The 20,929-nt window shown below is 46.0% G+C and overlaps 1 protein-coding gene across 1 annotated transcript in view; it reads right to left on the bottom strand.

Moving 5' to 3' along the window:
- The window catches only part of LOC142566635 (nose resistant to fluoxetine protein 6-like), a 96,918-nt gene that overhangs the window by 56,516 nt on the left and 19,473 nt on the right, over window positions 1-20,929 (bottom strand). Inside the window, exons 3-5 of the mRNA XM_075677469.1 lie at window positions 6,172-6,256; window positions 3,179-3,261; window positions 504-677 (exon numbers count right to left, since the gene is read on the bottom strand). Coding sequence (XP_075533584.1) covers window positions 504-677; window positions 3,179-3,261; window positions 6,172-6,256 — 342 coding nt within the window. The remainder of the gene's footprint in view (window positions 1-503; window positions 678-3,178; window positions 3,262-6,171; window positions 6,257-20,929) is intronic.

Below are 20,929 nucleotides of genomic sequence, written 5' to 3'. Positions count from 1 at the left end.
CGTACTCGTATCTGGTCTCAGCCGGACCGCTCGTTTCGTACTATCGTCTGCCCGCGTCAGCTGTCGCTCGTACTTGTTTGGTTTGCTTGGTTTGTTCTCGTTCGCGCTTGTTTCGATTGTCATGGTTTGCGATTGTGTTGTAATCAGATTGTATGGGCCACGCGAATTGTGTAGTACCTTCTGGAAGTCACGCGGCACCAGCGAGAACACTGGAACCTTAGACGAGTCATGTATAAAAGGCGACGCGCTTGACCCGCAGATCAGATTTTCGACGAATACCGACTCTGCTACATGTCTCTGTCAGGTTTGTTGGCTGAATATATCGCGAATTGAAAACACGCGTAGAGCTGCGATAAAATTTCGCATTAGGGAGTACCGTAATCGTATTTGAATTTTTTTTTCATAGAAATTAGCCAGAGAGCGGTTCAGCAGGAGCTAGTGCAAGCACTCCGCTCAGGGGAAGCAGTCGTGAAGAGAGTCAGAAGGCTATACTCATTGCTCACCGCTGGCAAACGAGTATTCACAGGTGGCGTGGCCGAAAACGACGTGGAAGATGCTCACAGCACGTATTCCGTGCATGAAGCGGTGGCTATACGATTCTGATGTTTTCTTGGTCGGTGTCGTCAGCATCCTCAGGTTGGCGGGCACCGAGAAGCTCCGCAGCACGCGTGCAGCCACTGTCGAGCGAGTGGCAAGCACAAAAAATGCCTCAGCTGCGCCATTGCAAGGAACACGTCGCTTTCAGGCTATGCTCATAAACAGACACTAAATGGAACAAAATCACCACCTATCCGCTCCTCTGAAGGTGGTCGGTCAACGACGCTGTAGACATGTTGCGCTTAAGGCAAGGCAGCTTGTCGAACAGCCATCCCACGATGTGAACTCATTACGCACATTTGTCTTCCAAGTGATACATGACACAAACACACGTTTTAATGTAGTTTACAAAACCTTCATTTTGTTTATTAAACTAAAATGACTGCTAGGACTGCTTTGATGTCGCTATGATACAAAGTGATGTTTTCCGTTATTTGAGAAATGTTTTGGGCCAATGTTAAATTAGTGCATGACCCGTGTACGGTAGTTCGTAGACTCGGATCGTTGAAGTAACCGAGACCAAACTCTACCGCGACGTGGCTGAACCACTGCTTTGTTTACGGCTTTGAGATGTCTACGTTAAAGTCTCCGACAATGACCACCAGCGAGGGATTGGCGGCAACGTATACATTGATCAGCGCAAAATAAGTGCGCCCGCCTCGCCATCAATCATGTGGTTTGGTGGCTTTTTCTTTATTTGTTCGTTTCGTATTGAAACGAAAGCTGCGCTGTATGTTTGCTTCACGCCTCTGCTTTAAGCGGGTATGAACCATTGTTCCTGGCCCTACACTGCCGCTGGGATCGGCCCACTTAGGTTTTCTGTCGACGTGACCGATGCGAAAACATCCCGGGATCCTAGCCATAGACAACTTCGCGGTAAAATTACGTCGACGTAGACTGTTAAAATACCCTTTCAGAAACCTCGCAGTGTTTCCTTTTGCAAACCAACGACTTAGCCGTGGAGGGTAGAAGGTCCTCATCACTCTACCGCAATTGAAATCACCCGTGACGAACGAGGCAGAGTGACGTAGCACACCTATTTACCCCTGCACAGATTGAGTTACACTTTTTATCTGAAGCTTGTGTGCATATGCGCACTCAAGAAATTGGTGAATGCGGATGCGTTATTTTTTTATACAATCCATGCATTTTTGTGTGCTAGTTTGTATTCATTTAAGTTTAGTGCAACAACAACAACAACAACAACAACAAAGCTGTACACTGACAACACCATGAGTAAAGCATGCAACGTAATTATAACACGGAGTTTTGAAGTTTGTACGATGAAATACTTCAGTTCCGCGCTAGCCGCCAATACGCTGTCTGTTCTACAGCGGTGGTCACCATGTTCATCTTGGTAAGACTATTACTTCGCTCCCACATATTTCATTCCTATGTATTCTCGGGAAAGATGATCAATTGTCTCATGCCAGTGGCATAGTTTCTGTTCTTTTTTCGGAGTCACCTAAAGGTATAACATTTATTTATTTCTAAAATAATGGGCACTCTTAGAAGGCATACCGTCTAAGATTAGATTCTAAGATTAGATTCTAAGATTAGAGCGAACTCTCAAACGTGGGCAAAATTTTCAAATGTAATGCTTAGATTATGCTGAAGACTTTCACATATGTTATTTAACTACGTAGAATTTAGCACGAATGCCATGAGAAATCTTGCGAAGGGTCTCCACCGGGTGACGCGGCTCCCACCGGTACTGGTTTCACTGTAATTGTAGTATATTTAATTTGCAAGAGTTAGTTTCTTTATCACATAGTCTCTATGTATGTCCACAATGCCCACTGGGTTCTTGCGAAGTTTCACCACGCTACGTCGTCTCATCTGCCTGTAAGATCTTTGAAAATTGCTTGTACAGACATGTGAACGGAACGCACATGGAAGAGAGCGGATGCCGAGCAAGTTTTTAACAGGAGACCCTAAAGAGTCCTGCACTATTTCTAGTTAGTAATTATGGTTACAGAATTGTCTTCAAGCGTTGTAAATCCCCTTCCAGGGAGCCTTCTTATGCATGATATAATTTTCAAAGGGTTTAGCAATATCGGATGCAGGAGCAAGTGACATGTTGCAAGGCAAGGGTTGGCGAGTGCGCGAACATCCCCGTAAGGCAGAGGCTCTTTCTGCCATTGCACCGGCCGGCGTCAGACATTGACATTCCTCACCTTCTTACATATTGGAGTTCGACAGCCCACGTGACGTTCACGCCAGGCGACGGCTGCCAATATACGGGAAGCCGTAGACGACTCTCCTTATGGCGCACTTGGGCAGATTTGTCGCGTTTAAGGAAATCCTGAATTTGCCGTCGGTAGAATACGACGTACGGGCTGCCGCACGGTAAATCAAGAATAATCAACATCCCACCGTTTCTACGCGCAACAGTCAAATTTTTCAAAGACAAATGTCTGACAAGGAAAAGAGAGGAGAAATGTTTTAGTAAGATAGCGTGTTAGAGATCTCCTAGCTTTTGACTGCTCTTTCGCTACGTAAAATTTATAATAATCCGGAAACGCACTCGATAAGGCGTAAAATTCAATTTCGCGCTTTCGGACGCTTCGTTAGCACTCACCCGTCTCCTTGCTCAGCTTCGATGCGTAGAGATCCGTCAACGTGCCAACCATCATTAGCACGAGAAGGCCGCCCAGGACAGCACTGTGAAACGCCGTGTACTCAGTTTGTCGGAAAGCACTGGCCACGGATGCTTAAGGCCATGCAGGGCGACAGGCAAAGGCAGCTTTACGTTGTAAGTATACGCATGTGGCAGGACGAGTGGCACCAATTTTTTAAACACGCTTTGGTGGCCGAAATATTTCGCGCTTAGCATGGGTCGAACTGTAGTAGATATGCAGTCTCACTGAATATAAAATACCATGCTGAAAAATTCGATGTGTTTGCGGAAAAGGCAACGTTATATTCAAGTGAAAATAATTAACTAGGTATTCGAACATAGTAAAAATTTTGAGGAGAATAGAAAAAAAATTATCTGAAAAATACAGATGTCAAATATTTCATTAAATTGCGAGTATATTTTTCTTAGTATTTGAGAGTTGAAAAACGCTATAGAAGAGGTACAGAAAGCCGGCTTTTATCTCTGAGTGCACCAAATGCAACTTTGACTTGCCACTGCGCTCTACTGGGCAATCCGTAGTCGTGACAACAAGAACAACAGAGAAATGGTATATCATTCGACTACATGCAAATAGAAGTGATAAGACGGTTACCTTTTATGTTTACATGTGCCATTATATATTATTCTGAAAAGAGGCTTCAATTGCTACCATCACATTAGTGGCAGATAGGTTGAGCTCCAATGAGGTGACAGAACCTCGCGCATTTCAAGACAACACATCGGTAGCTCTCCCAAAAACAAAGTGTCTTGGGAGTATTTTATTTTAAGAAGAATTTTATTCTTCCTTTCAAAATACAACAGAAAGTGGAGCAAGAGCTAAAGGCATATAGCCTGTCAAGGGATCTTGCTCCAGTCAGCATTTCAAGCGCAGAAGGCGCACATACGCGCATTCAAATGTGATGTGCTTCCAATTGTAAGTGTACACACAAATTAAACACTTATCTACAATTAACAATGTAAATAAGAAATATAGTAGTTAGCTACGCAGAATTTACAATATAAAGCTATATTCACGTACCAGTGTAAATGCACTCAAATACGTAAATATAAATGAGAACAATAATTATTGCAGCAGATTCAGGTAAGTCTTTGCAGCAACGAGGCGCTTTCTACATGTTGTACAGAGATGACGCCGTACGTAACAGATAATTGTTTACACGGAACACAGTTTGTCTCAAGGATAAATGCTGACCTAGCAGAGGGCACTTGAAATGACCATCAGATCGACAGTTGTCAAACGCACAGGCTTTTTTACATGCAAGCGTCGTGCAATAATAGTACTGACGCCATATATTTGGCTATAACTGTTCATTCAAAGAGGGAAATGTTCAATTATTGAATCAAATACTTCAATGGGGAAGTACTGGATTCGCATCCTAAATCTCGTATACAGACGAGCATCTCTGCAACGAAATGACCTGCATAACGGAGGGTTTCTTATGTGCCTCACAAATTCGTATATTTCTTATTTCTTGGGAACGCCTCTACAGCGACTACTACTACAGCGAATTTGCCTGTACAGCCAAGGCATCGAGGCGTTGCCGAAATCCGATTTGTCGCATTACTACGCGCGTGTTTAGCGTTCACATGTGGAGAGCGAATGCGCGCGACAGCGAATGTTCGAGCCTTGTTGCGTGGCTCCAGGAATCTCTCAACTCGAACACGGCTTGTTTCGACGCAGTAGCGGGCGTGTCGACTGGCGAATACGTCACGGTTGATGACGTGATGGCCTGCTCGGCAAGGACAACAGATGGCATCGTTGAAACCACGGAGGATAGGAAGTAGGCGAAGGCCGACGAAGGCAGCAGTTATTAAGAGCCTGCATACGAACCAATAACCTTGACAGGCTGTCAATAAGCACGTTCGACGCTGTGCGAGTGCACCTTACGTAGCTCCCGGGCTTCGCCGTGGAGCATGCCGCAAACCTTTATGCGAGAAGGCCGGCTGCAGTAACGCTTCCACTGAACGAAGTACACATAAAAAAGAACTGCCGAGTTACCTGATAAAATTTATTATAAATAACCGCTTCATTTTTCTAAATTCGCTTAGCTTGCTCTGGGGAGTGGTACAGTGCGCGATCTTTACAACGAAATGATCATGCGTTAATAATGATTTCGGAGGTCCCAATCGCTTTGTTATAATTAAAGGCGTTTGTCTGTACTTGCAAGAGCCTTTATAGAGAAAGCTTGTATAGAGAAACATCACACAATGATCACCACTGCAGCACTGCTTGCGACAAAGTGCGAATACGTACGATGTCATAATAATACCACACATTTCAGCCGTGCTTTATTGCTAGACGCTGTCCGTTCTGTCTGCGTCTGATCACCTTGAGGCGAGTCGTTCCATACGTTTACACAGTTTGGCGCAAATGCGAAAGTTATGGTAACCAAGTTTTTTTATGGGGTTTTACGTGCCAAAACCACTTTCTGATTACGAGGCACGCCGTAGTGAAGGACTCCGGAAGTTTCGACCACCTGGAGTTCTTTCACGTGCACCTAAATCTAAGCACACGGGTGTTTTCGCATTTAGCCCGCATCGAAATGAGGCCGCCGTGGCCGGGATGGGATCCCGCGACCTCGTGCTCAGCAGTCCAACACGATAGCCACTGAGCAACCACGGCGGGTGTAACCAACTTATACCAAAATAATGCCCAATGATAAAGTTCGGAATGACCCAAATTTAATGTGTTTGAAATTTAAAAAAAAATTAAAATGCAATATTACTTTAGCCGAAATTACACTCGGACGCTCTCTAGAGTAAACCGACTGCACTTAAATCCATGTTCAAGCATAACAGTTACCAGCTCCTTATCCACTGTTGGAGCGTTTCGTCAAAGGAGCTATGCAAAGCTTGTGTGTTCGCGTCAGGGCGTGTGTGGGAGCTCGCACAATATCAGTTGACGCATAGCAAAACACAAAGACAGCACTCACATGACTGCTACATTGCTCGTGGTTAGCTCCGGTGCGACGCCTGTCGTGCAGTACTTGACGTTTACTGGTGCCAAGTCGCCAACAACTGCACAGAAAACGGCACAATGCATAAACGTGAACTTCATGTGTAGGCATGAAGTTCGCCGTTTTTTAAGGGTTATTTCCACTGAGATGTATGAAAGGCGCGCGCACCTGTTGCACAACTTTGTTTACGTGTGTGTGTGCTGAAAAATATCTCCCACCTAGGGGACTCACTAATGAACGTCACATGGTGATGTCGCACGTATTGAATGCTTCGATATACATAAGCGATCAGCAAAACGAGAACAAGGTGAAAGCGGGAGCTAGCGTTTCGACAAGTGGACTTGTCTTTTTCAAGGCGACATGTGCAGTCCTCGGCACAGTAAATATAGGTAGGATTCGTCTAAACGGGAGAGGGCGTAAGGCGGTGGGTGCGGCAACGAGCGAAGGTGTAGAATTGAGAATAAAGGAGTGCTCTTAGGTTAGTTCTCAGGCTCAACTTTTTCGAATTTGATTCTATTCACTACCTGCAAACTTTCAGCACTAGCACGGGAACATCATTCGCTCCCACGTATGTGAACATTTTCATGGGACATCTTGAAGCAGACCTGTCGAAATCCTACCCTTGGAAACCCCACACCTATCTTAATTACATTGACGACATATTTATGATATGGCAACACGGCACAACCGCGTTAACTGACTTAATTAGCCATTTTAATCGCTTTCACCAGAGTATTAAATTTACTACTCACCACTTTGTTAGTCAGATCAACTTCCTTGACACGACGGTCTACACAGAAAACGGAAAGCTGAGAACGACACTTTACCGAAAGCCCACGGATAGCCAGCAATATTTAGACTACAACAGTCATCACCCGCGACACTGCAAGCAAGAAATTTTTGTCGGACAAGCGAAAGGAATAAGAAGAATCTGCAGTGAAGACAACGATTATATCCGCCACCTAAATGATGTTAAAACAACGCTAGCAGAAGAAAACTATCCACAAGCGTATCTCGATAGAGCTTATGATGCCACGTCAAGATTGTGAGCAAAACGTGAACAAGGTGAATGCAGGAGCCTTTTGGGTATGACGAAAGCGTACGTCGCCTTGAAGAAGACAAGTCCATTTGTCGAAACGTTAAAGGCTCCTGCATTCACCTTGTTCACGTTTTGCTCATCGTCTTGAATTTCCATCTCCAGCATTGCCCGTGTTTTCCCACGTCAAGATTGGAGAGACAGTCGGAATTAGCTAAGAAACAGCCTACACCAGAATCTGACAGACCGCCAACCTTTATAACAAAATATTGTAATGCACTTACAAGCATAAACAACATCCTACGAAAATACCACCCAATATTATGAAGCAACGAGCGCCTGAGAAAAGCGTTCCCGGAACTATCAAGGGTTACCTATCGCCGCAAGAAGAACTATAAAGACATGTTAGGGTACGCAAAAGTCAGCCAACATCATTCCCCCGTAATAAGAACATGTTGTCGCCACAGGTGCAAACCTACAGGCACCTTCAAAGTGACATTAAAATTAAAAGCACCGCAAATAGTTATACACATGAAGTCAAAACTAGCTGTACTTGTACAAGTTCGGATGCGATTTACATGCTTGAATGTTCCTTCTGTAAGAAAAAATATATCGGTGAAACGGGACAATCAATCAACGTTAGATTAAAGGACACTGCGCGGACACAGCTAAGAAGCTTCCCAAAGCCGTCGCCGAGCATTCCAGCCAACCAGGTCACAACTTTGATGAACTTGAACTCTGCATCTTACAGTCACCTTTCCTTATGAACGAGAAAGAAAATACACACCATCATACCTTATCCATAAGTTGAAGACATTGCAACCAATCGCCAGAAACGTTTCAAAGGGAGCTTTAGAATCCATTCGCTGTTATAAATTTGAAGCTATAGGCAACAACACACAGTTTGGTTGCTTAGTGTTCTTTCCTTTCTTTCCGTTTTTTCCTTTTATTTTTTTTCCCATTTCAGTATTTCCTTTTCTTTTCTTTTTTCACGAGCACTTGTTTCTACTGCTCCTCCTATCACCTCTTCAGAGAAAGGATAGCCCACGACCACCAGCGAAACAGGGCTCCTGTGCACGCTGGTGACAGGCCGGCTGACACGCGGCCGCTGACACGTGATTGAGAGGCGGCCGTGTCACCGGCCTTTGCACAGCACTCCTTTATTCTCAATTCTACACCCTCGCCGTTGACACACCTTCGCTCATTGCCGTACCCACCCGCCTTCCCCCTTTCCCCTTTAGAAGAACCCCACCTATATGTACTGTGGCGAGGAAAGCATATGTCGCCTTGAAAAAGAAAACTCCGCTCGTCGAAATGTTGGCTCCCGCTTTCACCTAGTTCTTGTTTTGCTCATCGTCTCGAATTTCCATCTCCCGCCTTCCCCGTGTTTTCCCTCGATATATATGCAGTTTTGAAATATCGGACGCTGCAGCCGCATGCCGATGGGGGCAAAAAGCTCCCTAAAACGGCGAAAATAATCCTCAACCCCAATTACTGCGTCTCAGATAGCCCGAGTATTACTTTCCCACAATAAATTCTGTAATTTATTGTTAGGGTTTCTTTTTTGTTCCCGATTTCAATTTTTCTAGAGCAAAGACCTGTCACTTGAACAGACATAGGAGAATAGTCGCGAAGATCGCGTGCGCCAACAAGCGCGACCGGCAGCTAAAAAGAACAACAAAAAAATTTTCTTCGGTAGGAAACGTGTCACGTCTGTAACAGACATACCAAATCTCATAATCGGCTTGGTAATTCTCTACTCTCTAAAATAAATAAATAATGAAGTTTAACGTCCCGGAACTGCTCATTGGGTTATGAAGGACGCCATAGCGAAGGGGTCCGGTTAAATTTTGACCACCTGGGGCGTTCTTTATTGTGGACCCAAATGCACGCCGCGCGAGCGTATTTTGCATTCCGACCTCTTGTAAATGCGGAAGGAAGATCCTATTGAATCAGAGTCGGACTTGCGCATAAAAGTTATCGATGATCTCTTTTCTGCTAAATTGGGAGTGCATTGTTCATCTGTAGCTCGAATCCATAGACTGGGGAAAAGTTCTTCTAATCGCCCTGTCATGATGTACTTTCAGGACTATAGGGAAAAGCAAGCAGTCTGGAGCATTGTATCTAAACTAAAGGGAAAAAAACATTAGAATCGATAAGTACTAGTGCGCGGAAACGTTGTGCAAACGAAAGCATCTTTGGCAAAGAGCAAAACTTGAAAAAAAGGCTGCAAGTAAGGTTTCCTTGGCTTATGACAAGTTGAAGATCGATGGGCTGTACTATAAATGAAATGCTGCTCTAAACTCTAGAACACTGATAGAGCGCAACACCACATCCTTATCTGAAAGCTAATGGCCAGATACGTCCGATGTGCGGTTAGTTTCTTTCAATGCAATAAGCATTGTGAACAAAAAAGATAAATTGGAAGATTGCTTGCTCTCTTTGGATCCGCACGTGTGCGTCATAACTGAAATCTCGCTACACGACCAAATCAGTGACGATGACATAGTCCCACCAGGTTGTCGGTTATATCGGTGGGACCGAGGATCTAGAGGGGGTGGTGTTGCTGTGGTTGTTAAATCCTTTGTCGATGCTGATGTAGAAAGCCAGATTGCTGAGCATGAAAGCCTTTTTTTGAAAATCAAAGTGAAGGAAACGGCGTTTCATTTGTGTGCAGTTTATCGTGCTCCAGACGCTGATGAAAGCTTTTTGAGTAAATTGTATGATCGTTCGTTTTTGTTACGAAATAAGAATGTTATTGTAACGGGTGACTTTAATTTGCCTTTAATAAATTGGAACAATCTGTCTTTTGGATTATCGCACACGAGCGATAGAATCTTGATGTTATGCTTGCTCTTGGTCTTGACCAAATAGTTACTGAATGTACTCGCGGAACATCAATTCTTGACCTGCTGTTCATTAGTGAAGGATTTAGACAAGGGAACTGTTAGAATTGAACCCGGCATGTCTGACCAAAAGTTAATTTCTTTTTCCTGGAAGGTTGAAAAATCAAAAACACGTGCCCTTGATGTCGCTACAGTTGAGGAATTTAGTAGAGCTGACGATGTGGCGATTATTGACTATATTGAAGAAAATGTTGGGATTACATGTGATGATGTGAAAAGCTCTGGGCAATGGTTCGCTAATGTGCTTAGGCATTGCATTAAAAATAGGTTCCAAGCAGAAAAATACTTAAAAAGCGGAAACATCCATGGATTACTCGTGAAATTATACACATTAGGCGTAAATTTCGTAAGAAGCAGAGGACGTCAACGCCACTGTTTGTAGAAATCAAACGTGACCTATTATCAAAAGTGAGCTGCGCCAGGACTAAATATTTTCCACACACATTAGCAGAGTTTCTAAAGACTGATCCGCAGAAATTTTGGCAGCAATTGAGCAAACCCAAAGATGCACTTAGTAAAATAAAAGTTAGGGACATGATTATCACTGATGCTGCCGAAATAGCTGAGAATTTTAATCAGTATTTCTACAAGGTGTTTTCATAATTAGATGAATATGAAATAAAAGCAGTGGCTGCACCAGAGGATGGCATTGAAGTAACTCGTGAGGGTGTTCTGGCGATGCTCTTGAAACTGGACACTAAAAATCCGCTGGACCCGATGGTCTTCCGAATGTATTTTTGAGGCGTTACGCAGAACAAATATCAGGTTGCCTCACAGACATCTTTAAACTCTCATTAGCAAATGGAAAAATTCCTTCAGTTTGGAAAATAGCACGTGTGGTTCCCGTATATAAAAAAGGTGATCGATTGTCAGTTTCAAATTATCGGCCTGTTTTCATAACATGCAGTTGCTGTAAGATGTTGGAGCATATTGTAGCCGGTTACCTGCGAAAGTTCCTGAGCGATCATAATCTTTTGTCTGATAATCAGCACGGGTTTAGGCAGGGGTTATCCACAGCTACTCAGACTGTTTTTTTCTGTACATGAATTTGCGCGGGTGCTTGATATGTCTGGGCAAACGGATGTGGTTTTCTTTGATTTTAGCAAGGCCTTCGATAAGGTGCCACATGGCAAACTTCTCTATAAGGTGGAATGTATGGGTATAGCATTTTCTATCATTCAATGGATTCAAGACTACCTTACAGACAGACGGCAATATGTGGAAATTAATAAGACCGCTTCTAGTGTTGTTAATGTTAATTCAGGAGTTCCTCAGGGAAGTGCGCTGGGACCATTGTTGTTTTTAATATATGTAGATGATTTAGTTACGGTTGTTCCTGAAGATGTCTCTGTTAAGTTATTCGCAGACGACTGTGTTGTGTTTAAACAAATTTCATACTGAACATGACCACAGCTCTGTACAAAAAGCAGTTTTTGCCATTGAAGAATGGTATCTGAAATGGGCTATGGAACTTAATAGTGAAAAAACTGTTCTCTTACGTATAACTAGAAAAAAGTCGCCCAGCTTGCGTCCTTACTTTCTTCGCGGCAACATGATTTCGGAAGTTGAGAAATATAAATATTTAGGTATAACACTTGACAACAAGTTAAAATGGTCGGCTCACATTACTAATATTTCTACAGCTGCATTTCGAAAGCTATGGATTTTACGAAGAAAGCTAAAAACTCCCCCTACACACATAAAAAATTGGCTTACGAAACTTGTGTGCGGTCTTTACATGAATATGCTTCAGTAGTGTGGGACCCATGCACAAAAAATATAATGATACTTGAAAAAGTCAATAGGAAAGCGGTTAGGTTTATATACGGAAAATACAAAAGGGAAGACTCTCCCTCGCAGTTAATGATCTCAAATAACATTCACACACTGGAAACCCACAGAAAGATTAATAGATTGATATTCTTGTTCAATTGTTTAACAGGAAAAATAAGCTCCAGCTTCCAGAGTGCATTAAGCGTCCTCTAGTGAGAAGGACTCGGAACGTTCATGAGCATTCACTTGCTCCCCTCTTCGCCAAAACTAACAGCTTTAAGTACAGTTTTTCCCCTAGAACAGTGCAAGATTGGAATTCGTTACCGGCATCTGTTTTCTCCTCTCAAAATTTTTCTGATGCGTTACATCGTCTACTTGCCTGATAATATGTATGTTTTGTATCCTTGTGCTGCTAATATTGTAAAATTTTATTCTTTTGGTTTATTCTTTTGGTATCCGTGTGCTGCTAATATTGTACAATTTTATTCTTTTGGTTTATTCTTTTGATATATGTGTGCTGCTAATATTGTATAAATTTATTCTCTTGGTTATATAACAATGTAAATTCATTCCTGCTTGGGCCAAGCAATAGCCTGCAGTATTCTGAAATAAATAAATAAATAAATAAATAAATAAATAAATAAATAAATAAATAAATAAATAAATAAATAAAATAATAACTAAACCGCGAATTCATGCCCAGCTAGAGAAAACGCCATAGACACTGCGCAACTGCATTGGTTGTGAGTGACCCAGCACGGCTATATACGAGCGAAGAATTCTCCTTTTTTATTATTCTATACTTATTTCTAAAGTCTAAAGTCTGACTTTAGTCAACCAAGGGAACAGGCTGGCCTCAGGAAGGGATACTCTACAATGGGCCACATCCATGTGATTAATCAGGCTATCGAGAATTACGTAAAGTACAATAAACCTCTCTATATGGCTTTCATAGATTACCACAAAGGCATCTGATTCAGTAGAGATACCAGCAGTCATAGGGGCATTACGTAATCCAGTAGTACAGAAAGCTTACGTAAATACGTTGGAAAATATCTACAGAGGTTCTACAGCTACCATACTTCTAGACAAGAAAAGCAGGAAGATAGCGATAAAGAAAGGGGTCAGACAAGGAGACACAATCTCTCCGATGCTAGTCACTGCGTGCTTGGGAGAAGTATTCAGTCTATTAAACTGGGAAGGCTTAGGAGTAAGGATCGACGGCGAATACCTCAGCAACCTTCGGTTTGTGGATGACAATGTTCTATTCAGCAACAATGCAGACGGGTTACAACAAAGGATTGGGGACCTTAACAGAGAGAGTGTAAGAGTGGGGTTGAAGATTAATATGCAGAAGACAAAGACAATGATGAATAGCCGGGCAAAGGAACAAGAGTTGAGGATCGCCAGTCAGCCTCTAGAGTCTGTGAAGCAGTACGTTTACCAAGGTCAATTAATCACAGGGATCTCTGATCATGAGAAGGAAATTCACAGATGAAGAAAAATGGGTTGGATCGCATACGGCAGACATTGCCAGCTCCTGACTGGAAGCTTACCATGATCATTGAAAAGGGAAGTGTACAATCAGTGCGTTTTACCAGTGCTGACATATGGGGCAGAGACTTGGAGACTGAAAAAGAAGCATGAGAACAAGTTAAGGACCGCGCAAAAAGCGATGGAACGAACATTGCTAGGCATAACGTTAAGAGACAGAAGGAGCGATTTGCATCAGAGAGCAAACGGGTATAGGCAATATTCCAATTGACATCAAGAGAAAGAAATGGAGCTGGGCAGGTCATGTAATGCGCCGGTTAGATAACCGGTGGATAGTTTGGGCTACAGAATGGATACCAAGAGAAGGCAAACGCAGTCGAGGACGGCAGAAGACTAGGAGGAGCGATGAAATTAGGAAATTCGCGGGCGCTAGTTGGAATCGGTTGGCGCAGCAAAGGGGTAATTGGAGATCGCAGGGAGAGGCCTCCGTCCTGCAGTGCACATAAAACAGGCTGATAATGATGGTGATGATGATGATACTTATGTCGACGTATGCCGTCATTGCATTTCCGAAAAAAAAACGCGGAAAGTTGCCGTGTTCGTTTTCTTGCAGTTTTAATTCAAAGCAAAAAGGCGTCTACGATAGTTGAACATAGGGTGCACTCTCCGGCTACAAAACTATCAAAAAAGGGCTCTTCGCATTGTCAGGGTTTAAGCGACTGACACTGTATTTCCAGCGAAAACAAATTTGAGGTATGATTTACGCATTCTGCCTGGTTAAAACATTGCGGCAGCGTATACCCGACATCTGACTTAGACTAATCTGAAAACCAATTTGAAAGACATGTGGAATGACTGGTGGGCTGGCCGGTACACTTTGGTCAGCGTTTTCTTATACAATCGTTCATTCTCCTCGTGGTTCACTGAGTTAACTACCTTTCGAACATTTGTAGATCACGACTGTTCACGTCGGACAACCCGTTATTCGACCGATCCCGTCATAGGAAATGCACGGAGATTAATCTGAGCAAACGTCCGGTTGGCTATTATGTGCTAGAGAAAGCGAATCGCGTTGAAATGATTGAGCAAAAAATATACAAAGGTAGGAGAGGGGCTGTCCACGCATACGTGGCGAGGCGCGTAGCAAAGCTCCATATATCGCGCAGACGTGATGACCCCCCCCCCCCCTAAACAAAGAAAAACGCACTGACGGATGGACGCTCAAACCTGATTATTCAGATGCAAAGCGCATCTTGGAAGAAGACGAAGTGCCTTACAGGCAGAACGCCGAGTCTTCCAGCTCTACTCATTCTTAGACTTAACCAGTGAACTGCTGCTTCCTACTTAACTGCGATGGAGATGGAGTCTCACGCGCGTCCGCTGGACTCGGCAGTGCCCGCGGCGGCTGCCTCCAGGAAGCGCGACGGCACCGAGAGCGACGCTGACAGCGACGACACCATGCAGTACTATGTCAGCGGTGAAGATTCTTGTGACGACGCCTTCGAGCTGGTGCGGAGTCGTAAAGCAAAGCGAAGATTTCTCAGGGCATCATTGAATACGAGTGAGTCCACCACGATATCTTCGCGCAATACCGAGTAGCTCACCATACTTTTCGCGCCAGTTCTCGCCACTGACAACCTGAGACGTCTCAACAGGCAAGCCGTGCCTTCACATCTAGAGGCGCTGGTTCCGAATGAAATCAAAGACGTCAGAGTGAACACTCGTAAGAACGTCCTAGCGATTGAGGTAGAACACGCGGTTGCGTTGGATTCTTTGCGCAAAGTCACGGAACTTGACGGCATGAAAGTCCGCCCTCATATTCCGCTAGGCAATAATTCTTAAATTACTGGCGTAATTTACGATGTTGACGAGACCAGTGTCGACTCCAGTCGGTCGATCTTAATCAAGCCGGCTACAGAAAACACCTTCACAAACGCGTTTCGTCTCGGGACGTCACGGTGTGTTAAGATCATATTTAAGAGCGAACCCCTCCCATCGCATGTAAAAGTGGGCCACTTCCGACACGCAGTTCGCTCGTTTATACCAAAACCGCTAAAGTGCTGGAAGAGCATGAAGCTTGACCACGTGAGTAGTGTATGCAATAACACTACCGTCTGTTCTCGCTGTACTAGGCCCCACGCCACTAACACGTGCGAGGCCAATGTGCTGAAGTGCACAAACTGCAGCGGCGCTGACGATGCATCCTCGAAGGAATGCCCTTTGATTGGAAAGGAAATCGCAATATTGAAGAAAATGGTTAGAGGCCACTCAACTCACCGAGAAGCAGCAACATTTATTCAAGGACAACGATCACGTCGCCGACGTCGATCAAGGATATCCAAAGCCTGTGCAGAAAGCCAGCCACGTACATTACCACCCACTCTTCCACCCAGGCCGAACGCAGTCAGCTCAAAGGACAAAGGTGCATCGAACAGCACGGCTGCTGACGCTTGGCCTCTTCTCGTCGTACTCATAGAGAAGTACCTGCCTGTCCGTCGCGACGGAGATCCGTCGACCCAACTCCCGGACTACTGAGGCCCTCCACGACCCGAGCTGGATGAAGACTTCTCCATTGCCGAGGTCAGACAGGACATCTTCGCGCTCAACCGCAAGTCTGCGCCGGGTCCGGACGGAGTCACCAACAAATTGTTGAGAAACCTCGACGACACGTCGATTGTCTTTCTGACCGACAAGATAAACGAGTCCTGGAAGAGTGGCATTGTACCTGCAGAATGGAAGACGACCTGCACGGTGCTCATTCCCAAGCCCGGCAAGGCCCCGAACATCGAAAACTTGAGGCCGATTTCTCTGACCTCCTGCGTCGGCAAGGTCATGGAGCGCGTCGTCCTCAGCAGGCTTAACGGGTACCTCGAAGACAACGAGGTTTACACTTACAACATGATCGGCTTCCGCGCCGGACTCTCAACGCAGGATGCCATGAAACTAATCAAGCATCAGATTGTGGATGGCCGTTCCAGAGACGTCAAGGCTCTGCTCGGTCTGGATCTCGAGAAGGCTTTCGACAACGTGCTCCACACCTTCATCATCAAGACCATTTCAGACCTGGGTCTCGGTTCCAGATTCCACAACTACGTCAGCTCTTTTCTCACTGACAGGAAGGCCAAGCTTCGCATTGGAGACTTCCGCTCCGAAGATGTGCCCCTCGGAGGGCGGGGCACTCCTCAGGGCGCCGTCATCTCCCCACCATTGTTTAACATCTGTATGATTGGTCTTTCCGAGAGGTTGGCGCGCGTCGAGGACGTCAAGCACACCATTTACGCCGATGACATCACCATATGGTGCTCCCGCGGCTGCGAGGGCAGAGTCGAAGAGGCCATGCAGGAGGCGATTGACGTTATCGAGGAGTATCTCCGCCCCACCGGACTTCGATGCTCCCCCGCCAAGTCGGAGCTGCTACTTTACAGAAAAGAGAAGGGCGGCAGACCCAAAGATTGGAAACCAGTTTCTGAAAGCAGCATCAGACTTCGCACTTGTGACGGCGGATTGATACCCAGGGTCGACGTTATTCGGGTCCTGGGCATGATTGTCGAATTCAACGGCGGAAACAGAACTGCTCTCCGCAAGATTATCGCAAAGACGGACAACGCTTTCCGCCTAGTTCGCAGAATCGCAAACCGGCATCGAGGCATGAAGGAAAACAATCTTCTCAGGCTGATCAATGCCTTCGTACTCTGCCACCTCACGTACACGATTTCTATGCACAACTGGCTCAGAGCGGAGCGAGACAAGCTCAACGTTCTTACCCGCAAAATAGTCAAGAGGGCTCTCGGGCTACCCATCAGGAGCCATACCGAGGATCTCTTGAAGCTGGGGGTACATAACACCGCCGAGGAGATTGCCGAAGCCCAAGAACGCACGCAACTCAGTCGCCTGGCCACCACAGCGGCAGGTAAACGCATCCTCGAAGAGCTGGGTTACCACCCTGCGGAATTCTCGATGGTCAGTACCCCGATCCCTAGGTGCATTCGAGATAAGTTCGTAGTGGCCCCTGTGCCCCGAAACGTCCATCCCGTCCACAACGAGGGCAGACGCAAGACCAGAGCAGCAGCCATCCTCAAACAGATCAAGCGACACGACATGAGCGCAAGCTTCGTCGACGCTGCGGAGTACAGTGACGGTAAAACCTTTGCCGTCGTTGTGGTCGACTCGAGTGGAAACATTTCCAATAGCGCCTCGATTCGCACTTCAGACCCCGGAGTCGCCGAGCAAGTCGCCATCGCCCTCGCCCTGCTAGATGGTCATGGGTCCGAAATCTATAGTGATTCCAAAACGGCAGTTAGGGCCTTTCAAAAGGGTTGCATCGCCAAGGAAGCTCTTCGTCTTCTTAGCGGCTCGAGTCCACATGCTCTCACAAACCATTCAATTCACTGGTTTCCCGCTCACGTAGGATCGGTCGAGGGTGCTCCCCCGAACCTCAATGAGTCTGCCCACGAGGCTGCGCGTGAGCTCACCGACCGCGCTTCCTCTATAAGGAGCACTGACTCCCCTCCTCTCTACGGTCACAGGGACGCTCCCGCTACTCACAACGAGATTATTAAATATTTCTACATGTCCAGAAGGGTCTTTCCACCCCCTCACCCCAAGTTGAATAGGGCGCAAGCCTTTTCGCTTAGGCTCCTACAGACCAGCACATATGCGTGTCTGTCCGCTCTCCACGAGGCTTACCCCGACGTGTATCGCGACGACGCCTGCCCGTCCTGCGGCCAGACCTCCACTCTACCTCACATGCTCTGGGAGTGCGGGTCGACATACCCCAAGTTCATCAAGGAGGAGTGGGACTCGCTTTTGCGTAGCCCCGCTCTAGAAAAGCAAATCCTGGCCGTCCGGCGTGCCCGCGACCGGGCCGGTGGGCTAGACCTGCCGGTCCCGACGTGGGACTAGCCGGGTGCGCGACGAGTTCGCGTCCTCGCCGGACCTACAATAAAGTTTACTCACTCACTCACTCACTCACTCACTCACTCACTCACTCACTCACTCACTCACTCACTCACTCACTCACTCACTCACTCACTCACTCACTCACTCACTCACTCACTCACTCACTCACTCACTCACTCACTCACTCACTCACTCACTCACTCACTCACTCACTCACTCACGCTTGGCCTGCACTCCCGAAGTTACACGCCCCTACTGAGCGAAATCAGAATTCTACAGCAAGGGACACTTCGTCTGTTCCTGATAAGCTGACGGACCAAGATCAACACATTTTTGTCATGATCAGCTCTCTGGTGAGTGCTATTCGTGTTCTTCTGGACAAGCTACAGACACGAACAGCTCGAAGTGCGTTGCAAGTGCTGGTTGCCATCAATCCGGTTCTAGCGAGCCTTCAGAAGTCGAGTGCTTGAGAACTTCTACAGCAGAACCATGGCTCATCGACAACAACAGCGATCGTTCCGGGATGATGTCAGAAGTGCCTCCATATTCCAATGGAATGCGAGAGGTCTGAAGTCTCGTATTTCGGATTTTAGACAGTTCGTGTTTGACAACCACTTTCCTATACTGGTGATCTGTGAACCGAGCCTATCAGCCTCCATAAGACTATCAGGATATGAACCTTTTGTTTCAACTACGTGTGTCCGTAGTCGTAAGGATCTGGTTTACATTCGCAAGCACATCACGCATTTTTCCCAACCCGTAGCACCACACGACGGTAACCAATACGTCTGAGTTACTATGAAAAAGAAGAGCCTGTCTTTTACTCTTATGCGCGTCTACCGCTCCCCAACAAGTCAGTTTGATAGCAAAAGACTAGAATATATTATGGCTGCTACTCCCGGTTCTTGGATAATAACCGGGGGGCTTCAGCGCTCACCACCATATGTGGGGAAGATCTAGGATAAATTCGAGCGGCAGGTCACTAATATACTTTGCATCAGGCCACAACCTGTGCCTTTTAAATGACTGAAGCCCGACATTTCTGCGAGGAACAACGTACAGCAGCTGGCTTGACTTGACTTTGGTGTCACGTTGCCTGACGTCGAGCGTGTAGTGGTTCACTGATATTGAAACCCATGGAAGTGATCTTAGTCCGACGTATGTGAGAATCGATGGACTAGACGCCGCATTACCGGTTGTATCTCGCCAAATCGACTGGTCAGTCTTGCAAGGTAGTGTAGAAGACACATGCAAGAAACATATCGCACGCAAATTAGAAGACATAATTGCAGACGCAATGCAAGATCGCACGCGTTACTTCACACATTCATCAAAGCGTACAGAGAATGACATTCAGTTGGAAAGACTTCGTGCACTACGTCGCCGAGCTGAATGGTGGTACAGGCGCACGAAGTCAATTCTTGACCTCAGGGAGGCTCGGCGCATGCAAAAGAAGATAAAACGCCGAATGGATAGGCTAGCGGATGAAAGATGGAAATGCTTTTGCGAGTCACTGGACCCCCGCAAGCCATTGCCCCGTGTGTGGCGTACCCTGCGGGGTCTTTGCTCTCCCCAGCAACGAAGCCCTTTCAACGCCCCTGCTCTCTATGAAAACCGCAATGAGATAGACGTTGGGGAGGAATTTTGTGCGAAAGTCGCCGGCGGCACAGTTTTAGTCTCTGACATGACTTTAGGTGACATCCCCGGTCCACGAGATACAAGCATCGACACTCCATTCTCTATGGAAGAGTTAGAAGCTGCTATGGCGCTTTGTAGGTGTTCGTCTTCACCAGGGCCCGTTGGCATAACATATACTGCTTTGCGCCACCTAGGTCAAGAAGCACGAAGAGAACTCCTCAGCATTTTTAATAGTTCATGGCGAGATGGTGTCGTCCCACAAGAACCGAAACGCAACCGCCTGGTACCGCTGCTAAAAACATGAAAGTCACCGCTCGAACTGGCATCGTATCGGCCTATAGCTCTTGCCAGTGGCGTCAGGAAGCTCATGGAACGTATGATTCTCAGTCGTCTCGAATGGTACCTTGAACACCACAAAATTTACCCTGACTCTATGGCGGGAGTTCGACAAGGCCGTTCATCGATTGACAGTGTCATCGTTCTAGTATCATCTGTAGAACAGCAAAAATCTGGGAAGCGATTATCAGTAGCACTCTTTCTTGACCTTAAAGGCGCTTACGACAACGTTTCCCATAAAGCCATTCTAGACGCAATATTGACAGTTGAACTAGGAGGGCGAGTATGTCGATGGATCAGAAACTACTTTACACAAAGGTGCTTACGTACGTACGGTGCTTGACACAAAGGTGCTTCGTACGTACGGAACATGGCCCGACTACCGACCACTACACATGCCGAGGCGTTCCCCAAGGCGGTGTTGAACCTCGCGCTTCTTGGGCTGGCCGAATCCCTACCGGAAACAGTGAGTGTTTTAATCTACGCGGACGTCATCTGCATCTGGACATCAGCGGTCTCTCGCCTGCAGGTTCGCGCAGGGCTACAGAAAGCATCAACACAGGCATCTAACTATCTTCACACACAAGGCCTTACCATCTCAACAGGAAAATGTGCGTTAGTCGCTTTTACGCGAAAAGCGATGTCTCGTTAT

Source organism: Dermacentor variabilis, unplaced genomic scaffold (genome assembly GCF_050947875.1).
Source record: "Dermacentor variabilis isolate Ectoservices unplaced genomic scaffold, ASM5094787v1 scaffold_13, whole genome shotgun sequence".
NCBI classification, from domain to species: Eukaryota; Metazoa; Arthropoda; class Arachnida; order Ixodida; family Ixodidae; genus Dermacentor; species Dermacentor variabilis.
Note: the sequence above shows the minus strand (reverse complement) of the source record. Positions and strands in the feature narration are given on the sequence as shown.